Source organism: Neophocaena asiaeorientalis, unplaced genomic scaffold (genome assembly GCF_003031525.2).
Source record: "Neophocaena asiaeorientalis asiaeorientalis breed wild unplaced genomic scaffold, Neophocaena_asiaeorientalis_V1.1 scaffold91, whole genome shotgun sequence".
Taxonomy (NCBI): Eukaryota; Metazoa; Chordata; class Mammalia; order Artiodactyla; family Phocoenidae; genus Neophocaena; species Neophocaena asiaeorientalis.
The window spans coordinates 1,003,566-1,012,672 of record NW_020173198.1 but is presented as its reverse complement, the minus strand read 5'-3'; the positions used below and the strand labels follow the sequence as shown (position 1 = coordinate 1,012,672).

General features: G+C 56.3%; 2 protein-coding genes across 2 annotated transcripts in view; both read right to left on the bottom strand.

The window, feature by feature from the left end:
• The window catches only part of PRSS8 (serine protease 8), a 10,692-nt gene extending 3,682 nt beyond the window's left edge, over nucleotides 1–7,010 (bottom strand). Inside the window, exons 1-3 of the mRNA XM_024744407.1 lie at nucleotides 7,006–7,010; nucleotides 4,609–4,613; nucleotides 20–107 (exon numbers count right to left, since the gene is read on the bottom strand). Coding sequence (XP_024600175.1) covers nucleotides 20–104 — 85 coding nt within the window. The 5' untranslated portion in view covers nucleotides 105–107; nucleotides 4,609–4,613; nucleotides 7,006–7,010. The remainder of the gene's footprint in view (nucleotides 1–19; nucleotides 108–4,608; nucleotides 4,614–7,005) is intronic.
• Nucleotides 1,753–9,107, bottom strand: part of PRSS36 (serine protease 36) — a 9,052-nt gene continuing 1,697 nt past the window's right edge. Inside the window, exons 6-15 of the mRNA XM_024744331.1 lie at nucleotides 8,688–8,880; nucleotides 6,779–7,028; nucleotides 6,539–6,668; nucleotides 5,936–6,192; nucleotides 5,686–5,849; nucleotides 5,049–5,286; nucleotides 4,795–4,936; nucleotides 4,255–4,520; nucleotides 4,056–4,177; nucleotides 1,753–3,791 (exon numbers count right to left, since the gene is read on the bottom strand). Of these exons, the coding sequence (XP_024600099.1) occupies nucleotides 3,513–3,791; nucleotides 4,056–4,177; nucleotides 4,255–4,520; nucleotides 4,795–4,936; nucleotides 5,049–5,286; nucleotides 5,686–5,849; nucleotides 5,936–6,192; nucleotides 6,539–6,668; nucleotides 6,779–7,028; nucleotides 8,688–8,880 (2,041 nt within the window). The 3' untranslated portion in view covers nucleotides 1,753–3,512. The remainder of the gene's footprint in view (nucleotides 3,792–4,055; nucleotides 4,178–4,254; nucleotides 4,521–4,794; nucleotides 4,937–5,048; nucleotides 5,287–5,685; nucleotides 5,850–5,935; nucleotides 6,193–6,538; nucleotides 6,669–6,778; nucleotides 7,029–8,687; nucleotides 8,881–9,107) is intronic.

Sequence of the window (9,107 nt, the reverse complement as noted above, 5' to 3'; positions counted from 1 at the left end):
CCCACCCCCACACACTCACCCATCTCATTCCGGAATAATCCAAGCAAAAGCAGAGTGGCCAGAGCCTCCAGCCACCTAGGCCCCAGGCCTGCCCTCTGGGCCATGACTGGGGGGGGTTGGGCTGAGCAGCCCCAGGCAGGGCTGGAAACCCGGATGGCTGGATTCCTGACCCAGCGGCTCTCGGTCCCAGGTCTTTCAGGTCTCCATGACCAGTTATGCCCCCAGGGCCCGGCCCGGCCTGTGTTACCGTGGGGGCCATAGCTGCTTCTCCCTCCGTTCTGCCTGAGGCCTGGCATCTGAGCCCGGGACAGCCAGGTCTGCCCCCGGGGCTGGGGCCTCTTCAGGTCCTTCTGTGGAGCCCGCAGCCTCATCTTCGTGGTGAGGTGTGGTGAGCGTGTCTGGTGGTGCTGACCATCCCACAAATACTTACTGAGCGCCTGATATGTTCCAGGCACAGGAGACAGAGTGGACACTGTCCCTGCCTTCCCTGAGCTCATGGTGAACTTGGGGTGACAGACTTGAATCATATAATGACACAAACAATTACGGAATAATTTCAAGCTACGAACTGTGATGGAGAAAGAAGAATGCAGACTCTGGGAGCCACTTACAGGAGCCTGACCTAGGCTGGAATCAAGAAGGGCTCCTCAAGGAGGTGCCTTTAGAACTGAGACCTAAAGGGATTATGAAAAGCTGTTAACAAGGCAAAGATGGGGAAGGGTGGTCCAGGTGAATCGTCCTCAGAAGGAGGGCGCAGGTGACCTAGGTTCAGGGAAAGGAGGCCCATGTGCCTGGTTTGGGCGTCAGGAGCCTCCTCTGTGAGTGTATGAATCTGGGCAATTGGGAAAGTGTGTTGGCTTCAAGCTGTAGAAATACAGAGCCCCACTTGTCCACCTACCTTCCATAAGACTAGGTGTCTGGACCTCTGAGCCAGGACTTCAGGGCCTAGGCTGGAGGGCAGGGAATTCCTGTAATGGGAAAGGGGACAAAACCGACTCGGGGGACTTCCCTGGTGGTGCAGTGGTTAAGAATCCACCTGCCAATGCAGGAGACACGGGCTCGAGCCCTGGTCCGGGAAGATCCCATGTGCCGCAGAGCGACTAAGCCCGTGCGCCACAACTACTGTGCCCGCACTCTACAGCCCGTGAGCCACACTACTGAGCCTGTGCTCTAGAGTCCGCAAACCACAACTACTGAAGCCCGCGCCTAGAGCCCGTGCTCTACAACAAGAGAAGCACCGCAATGAGTAACCCGCGCACCGCAATGAAGAGTAGTCCCCGCTCAATGCAATTAGAGAAAACCCGCGCGCAGCAACGAAGACCCAACGCAGCCATAAATAAATTAAGTAAATAAATTTATTTAAAAAAAAAAAGACTGACTCGGGAAGGGGTCTAAGCTGGGGTGGAGGGGGAAGACCCTGGACACTGTGGGTGGGTTTGGGTAGAGGACAGGGTATATTAAATGTTTGTGGGGGATGACATACGAGTGACTGACGGTATGGGTGATCTTGGGTGGCTTCGGCCTGCAGCGGCTTGAAGCAAGATTTCCGTTCTCTGGCCAGAGACGGAAGTCAGGCCGTGGCAGTGAGAGCGCTGAACCCTAGCCACTAGACCACCAGAGGACCAGTGGCCAGTGACAAGGCCCTGTCCCGTCAGCTGTGTAGAAATGAATTTCCACAAAGAGATGGAAAGTAGTGAAACAAGTAAAGTGTTTATTAGGAGGAAAAAGGGTACGTGTGGATAGACACACAGGTGGACTCAGAGAGAGAGTCGCGCGCTTGTGGGTAGTTTGAATCACTTATATGGGGCATTTCTTCCAGGTTTCCTTTGGCCAGTCATCTTGCTTTCTCTGCCTCTGAGTCCGTACTTGGTTTACCTTAGGGTCCTCCCACGTGTGTGTGAGCAACTCTTAGCCAAGATGGATTCTAGCAAAGAGATCTATGGATAGGTTGGCATCACTTACTGTGGGGTAGCACCCCCTCCTTTTTGACCTCTGAGGAGCCTTTCTGCGCATGTAGAGTCGGGAAGGTCTCCTTGACCTCGAGAATGAGAAATACATGGTCTCTTATCTGGGTGGGGCTTAGCTCCTCCTCCTCTTCATCTTGGAGTATCTGCCCAGAGGGGACAAACACCAGCTACTCAGCCTGGGGCCCGTCTATCTCCTGCCTCATGGAGAGCAGGTAGGGGTGTATGTCCCTGTGGAGATATAGATGCAGAATATTCTCTCCCTGGCTGTCCAGTGGCTAGGACTGTGTGTTCCACTGCAGGGGGCAGGGGTTCGATCCCTGGTCAGGGAACTAAGATCCTGCATGCCATGCAGTGCGGCCAAAGAAAAAAAAAACCAAAACGATTAGCCAGGGCCTTTAAGAACCTCTGCCCGTCTTCTCAATCTCCCAAGAACTTCCAGCTTCCCTGTAAGGTCCCCCCTCCCCAACCTTCTGCCTACTCAACTCAGAGATGGTGACCCTAGCCCCAGAGGTGACTCCTCTGCCACCCTCAGCGGCTGGTTTCCACCCCAAGCACCCCTCCTGCCCCGGATGGGTCTCCCTTTGCCCTTATTCTTTGCTAGAACCTCCTCTATGACTTGTTCCTGATCCCCAGTCCATGTGTTCCCCACCACGTTGGGAGCACTTCATGGGCTTGTCAAGGCCCGAGCTGTGCCGGGACTTAGCAATTAGCAGGGAACGTGGTTGAATGAATGCAGGGAGGTGCACTGGTAAGTGGGGGTGGGCGGAGGTAGTGAGATGTACATACAGGGGACTCTTGATGGGGCCCAAACCCTGGGGGCACTGGGCAGGATGTGGTGGACCCTTGAACCGTACAAGTGTCATGTGTGTGTACTGGGGACACTGGAGGTGAACACTCTGGGGCACCATTCATCAGGGTATGTGTACGGGGGAGGCTCCGTGCAGGTACAGGATATGGCAGACAGACCCTGGATTCCCAGACTCCTGGACCCTTCCTCTGACCCTCACCCTCAGTCCTTCTTGCTCTGGGGGGAGGGGCAGCAGGGTCCAGGAGAGCTAGGGCTGAGGTGTCCCGCAGGTGTGTGCTGGGGATGCTGATTCCACTGGGGAGGTAACACACACCCAGCTGGCCACTCGACCTCCCCCGCCCTGGGGCAGGAATGAGGGACAGATGCCACATTATCAGGGATACATTTTCTGGGAGCCCAAGGCCTGACTCACAGAGGCCCAGGAGGGAGAGGCCCGCTCCCTGGGGCTTCCCCCGTCCCTCAGCCTGCCCCCAGCAATGCCACAAAGCCACGCATGTCTCTGTTTACACCTTTGTGGTCCACTGGCTCCCCCTGCCCTCAAGCATGCCAGGGCCCAAAAAAGCTGGGCACTGAGGCCCAATTGTCTGAAGCCTGAAGCCGCTGCAGTCTAGGTGGGTGGGGCGCTCAGGAGGTTCTGGGTAAGGGAACAGAGCCGGTTGGGCCACATTCCAGCCCCACCAGGTAGGAAGTAGAGGGCTGGAGGGGGTGGGGGAGGTGGCCCAGGGACCCAGGCCCCCTCAGCCCTGGATCAGGAGGGTCAGTAGCAGCAGGAAGAGAGCAGCTCGAGGGGAACCTGAGGCCCTGGCCATGTCAGGGGGACAGAGGTCGCCGCCTTCTGGGAGCCAGTGGGGGAAGCCACTGGGGTGCAGGAAATGCGCCTCCCCCACTGTCTGGGAGATCCAGGTCTCTTCGGGTCCGATGGCGGCAAATAGGTCCCTGCTGCCTCGAATAGCCATGCCCACGAGGACCCAAGAGCCTTCCTCAGTCTGGCACAGGAGCGGAGGTGCTGAGGTCACCTGCAGCATCAGAGCCAAGACCAAAAGGGTCTCTTACCCTTTCCTCCTGGTCCCCTGCACCTTCTAGGGCCCAGCCACAAAGCACAGCTTGCCTCCGTCCTCAGGCATCTTGGCCCCTGGTCCCTCTCAAGGTTCAGCCAGGAAGCACTGCTTCTTCCTATCTGAGACCCAGCACCCAAGAATTCCAACCCTGCCCTCTCCCTGGTGTCCAGCTGCCCAGCACTGCCTCTCCCCTGCCTGGACCAGGATACCCAGGCTCCGTACCTCACACCTGTCCTCCTGCCCCTCTGCATACAGGACACAGAGAGTTCCAGGGGGCAGAATGCCCTGATAGAGGCAGTGACAGAGTCGTGGTGTCAAGATGGAGACAGCAGCAGCCACAGGGACTAGAGAGAGGAAGGAAGTTTGTCCCAGGGATTCTGGTGTCCAGCCACTTCTCACCCCCAGGACCCAGGGCTCTCACCTCGGTCCTGGGGGTCCTTCCAGCCCAGCACCCAGCAGCTGGCCCCCAGGGGAGTACCCCCTGGGTGAAGGCAGATGGGCAAGGCTGATGGGGAGGGCTCCACCCGGGAGCTCAGCTCCAGGAGGGCCAGGGGGGGCCGAAGTCCCAGGTGCCGGGGCAGGCGGATGCTGATGACAAGCCGGGATACCTGGTGACTCTGTGGGAGGGGGCTGGCCCCAGCCCGGCCCAGGTACACTTCAATATAAGGCACTGTTGTAGAGCCCAGCCTGTTGGAACAAGGTCCAGTGTCATTTCCTGTTCCCCTCATTGCTGATAAAGTCCTTCCCAGTCCAGGGGAAAGGGTGGAATGAATCTCCAGGGTCATTCCACTAACTCCTTCATTCATTATTCCTCCTTCCAAATCTCTCTTTGTCTCAAAACACGTCGCAGCAATTACCCTGTGCTATAAAAGCCCTAAAGGGAGAACAAACCTCTATTGAAAGAGTCCTTTGGCCCATCTTCCAATTTTTCCCTCTTGCCAGGGAGATGGGTGAGACCCACCTGAGGATACAGTGAGTGGCTGCCAGGACCCAGCCTGGGGCCACGAGGATCCCAGTGCAGACTCGCTCTCCAGCTACATGCACCTCTGCCAGCCAGGGCCACAGGCCCCCCGTCAGAGCCGGCTCTGGCCGCAGTCCACAGGCTAGGGAGAGGAGGCGACTCCCTCAGTGGGGGCCCAACAGCTGAACCCCAAAGCCCCTACCATGGATCTAAGCACTCCCAGGAGCCCCTAAGCCCCAAAGGCACCTCCTCACCGCCATGCTCTGTGTGAGGGGGACAAGTTTGTGTCTCAGTCTCCTCCCCCTCAGGGCCCCAGTCCCAGGCCAACTGGTCCTCCAGGTAGGCTCCCCGAGTCACATGGCTGATCCATGGGCCGTGGGTCTGCAGCGGATAGAAGGCTCTGGGACGCAGGCAGTCGCTGGGTAAGTCTCTGATTCCAGCCAGGAACCAGGTCCCCTCTTCCCGGCATAGAAGGCTCCAATGAGAGTAGTTCTGCAGCGAGAGTGTGTGTGTTACCAGCCTCTAGGTGTGTGCCAGTTGATGAGGGGATGCCAAAGTCCTGGGGCTTTCCTAGACTCCACACTCTCGCGTACTCGGACATAACAAATCCCACCTCCTCCAAGCCAGGCTCCAACACAAATCTGTGTAATAAGTCGGCCCTCACTTTAGGTTTCTCTTTAAACCTAGAGGTAGAGAAAAGTCCCGGCGGGTCTCGGGGCCCCTCCCCAAAGTCCTTCTGGGCCAAGCTTCGCCCCTAGCGCGTTGGGCCCCGCCTTAACCCCGCCTCCGTCCCCAGATCTCGGAGCCCAGTTCCTGTCTCTCTCAGGCCCCGCCCCCAGTCTGCCCCTCCCTCCTACTTAGACCCATGGGCCCCTCCCCCCCGCCGCTCACCCAGCAGCGGCCCGCCACCTCCTCCTCCTGGTAGGCGGGGCAGATAGCTAGAGGCGGCTCTCCCGGCGGCGGCACTGACTCCCCCTGGCGGCCGTACAGGCAATGACACCACCAGACGCCCAACAGCTCCGCCTCAAGCAGCGAACCGGCTCCGGGCACTGGTTCTGGAAGAGAAAGGGAGGAGGCCTACGCTGCGGTGGTGTCCGGCCCCGGCTCCGCCCCGCCCTGCCCGAGCCGGGTCCCTGCTCACCCGTGTGGCCCCAGCGAGCCAGGCGGCAGCGGCTTCCGGGCAGGAAATAGTGTTCTGGGTGGGGTAGGCACACTGGCCGCGGGGCCACGCTCAGGTTCACGGGCGCGCGCAGCTGCAGCAGCGCCAGGTTCGAGGCGTCGTCCCACGAGGCGTTCTCGTGCGGCACGAGGCGTGCCACCCGCTCCGCGCGCGGGCGCGAGGGCAGCATCACGCGCCAGTTGTCCAGGTCGCGGGGTGGGAGGTCTGAGCTGATGCGGCTGCGGGATGGGGAGACTGGGGACGTGGGCTGGATCCCGCATGCTCACGTCTAAACCTCCACCCGTGGCTTAGACTCTGGATCTCCAGGCAGGATTCTGCATCCCGGACCTGAGACCTGTGCACTCAGACACGCCCCCACCCCAATCCTGGGTCGAATTCGTATTACCCCTCTATTCGCCCCAGAGAGACTAGGACCCGGATTTTTGAGCTGGATCATACACCTCCCAATGGCACCCCACTCCCCTACCCCTATCCTACCCAGGGGAAGGGCTGGGCCAGTTAGATAGTGTCTCAGACTGATGGGGGAAGGGGCAAGAATCTGCCTGAGACTGGGTTTTCACTCACCCTGGAAAGCAGCTGGCAGGTGCCAAGACCCAGCTTTCAGACACCAGTGCCCCATAGCAGGGTCTGGATCCTGGGACCAACACCTGGGCTTCCCAGGGCCAGGCCCCTGGCCTTGGGGCCTTCCCGCACTCTGAGGGGTGAGAGGCCTGAGTGAGGGGGCTTCCTGAACCCCAGGCAATTTCCACCTGAACTCAAATCTCCCAGATCCAGCTGACATCCAGGTGTCCTGCACCCCCTCACCTGGCAGGGCGATGGTACAGTTCTCATCCGTGGGCTCGGGGAGACCTGACTGGAGCTCCGGGGACTGGGTGGGAAAGGCAGGGCCAGGCTCTGAGCCCAACACCTGTTCCCTTATCCATGCCTCATAGGGAGCCACAGCAGTGAAGACTCCGGGGCGGTTCCTCCGTCCACAGCCAAAGCCAAAGCTGGTGATTCCCGCCTGGAACCATCGGCCACCTTCCTTGCAGACCAGGGGCCCCCCAGAGTCTCCCTGATGATAGATGACTTAGTGTCATGGGATCAGCCCAGAGACCCACCAGCTTATACCGGACCACCTCGCAAAGGTTCTACACCTCTTCTGGTTGGCCTTACATACAGCCACCTTCTCCTAGAAACATTTGTTGGCTGTGCCTTGTCCTCTGTAATCCCTACAACTCTAAACAGAAGAAAGCCTTGTAAAGTAGAAAGGCTGATGAGCAGTCAAAGCCAGGAGCACCAAGCTAACGCATTAAAGGCCATGCCAGAGAGGCCTGCAGGTCTCACTCAGAGCCAATGATTCTTGTTCAATAAATAGTTCAAACAAACCCTGTCTTTGATTTCTAAGTTGTTAGAATTCCTTGTTAAATTGTTAAAGTAAATCAGAGATGCCAGCATTTGGGAGCAAAAGGCTGTTGGAAATAGGCTATTAGAAAAGCAGCAAGAAGGGACAGTTTGAAGGCAAGTAAGGAGGAAGAACTACAAGGAACAGACACTAAAACAAGGGTTCTGGGGCCATTTAATGTTGGGGCATTGTCCCTAAGATATCACTATATCCCAGGTTAGGCACCTCTGTGACCCCAGGAGGGTTACAAAGAAGGTGCAGAATCATCTAGAATTGTGCTGTCCAATATGGTAGACACTAGCCCCATGTGGCTATTTGAATTAATTAAAATTAAATAAAATTAAAATTCAATTCCTTGATCACACTAGCCACCTTTCAAATGTGCAATAGCCAGTGTGGCTAGTGACTGTCACATCAGACAGTGCAGATAGAAAAGATTTCCATCATCATAGGAAATTTTATTCGACAGCACTGGTCTAGAGGAAGTTGAATTGTTGGCAGTCCTGTTCAAGAAGGCAGGGATTATGTCCCTAGATCCTGGAACTTCGTAACTGGGAAGGACCCTGAAAACCATCTAGCCTGAATCCCCATCACCACCATGCATGCTTGAGTGCCCTCAAAGCTCTGTGCCATTGCGGGAACATTTCTGGGGAAAATGGTTAAAATATATCATGTTTTGGCCTTCAGCAGGTTATCTGGAAAATTCCCTTCTGTGAAGGATTAATTCATTTTAAAAAATAACTATTTGTTGAGTATCTACTAAGTGATAGGTGCTGTGCTATAGGCTAGGATATGGGATAATAATATAATGATAATAATAATAGTAATAATAGTAGCTAATACTTATTTAGCTCTTACTAAGGACCAGGCACTGTTCTAAATGTTTTTTACATGTACCAATTCATTTAGTTATCATAATGATTAATAAATCATATGATGATTTATTTAATCATCATAACCTCCAGACAAGTAACACTATCATCCCCATCTTCCAGATGAGAAAATCTGCACAGAGAGAGCTCAAATAACTTGGCCAAGGCTATACAGCTAATAAGTGGTGGCACTGAGCTTCTAACCAGGATAACACTCCAGAGTCTGGCATGTGACCACTGCGCTACACTGCCATCGATAACAGTGCCCATTTGCTGAGCCCCAAGTTCTGTCCATTTGTAATCTTCACATCAATCCCATCCACTGGCAATCTTGCCCTCTTTTTGCAGATGAGGTTCAGAAATATGAGCGAGATGGGATTTGTCTATTAATCATACTGCTTCCTACTGGTGAGGGCTCTGCCTGGCCCTTCAGGCAGGTGCAGGGGCCTCCTCTCACCTGGCAGGTGTCCCTGCGGCCCTCTGGGTAGCCAGCACACAGCATCCCTGGCAATAGCTGGAAAGTGAGATTGAAGGGACCAGGCCGGCTGTAGAGACACTGACAGGCAGCTTCTCCCAGCACCCTTAGCTCCACTTCTTGTAGCACCCAGGGGAGAGGCAGGGGGTCTGTGGGCAGAACCAGAGAAGAAATGCTGTGAGTCAGGAATGCAGTCCCCTGTTCCCCAGGCCTCAGCTCGGTCCCCTCCAGCTGCCTCCTGGACATCTTTGTCTCTGCGCCCACCACATCCCAAACCAATGTCCCCTCCCACTCCTCTCCGTTCTTCTTCCTACAGCCTCATCTCAGGAACGGCCCCATCAAGCGTCCAGTGCGGGCTGCCCTGGGGACCCACCTGGTAGCCTCCACCTCGCCAATAACCCC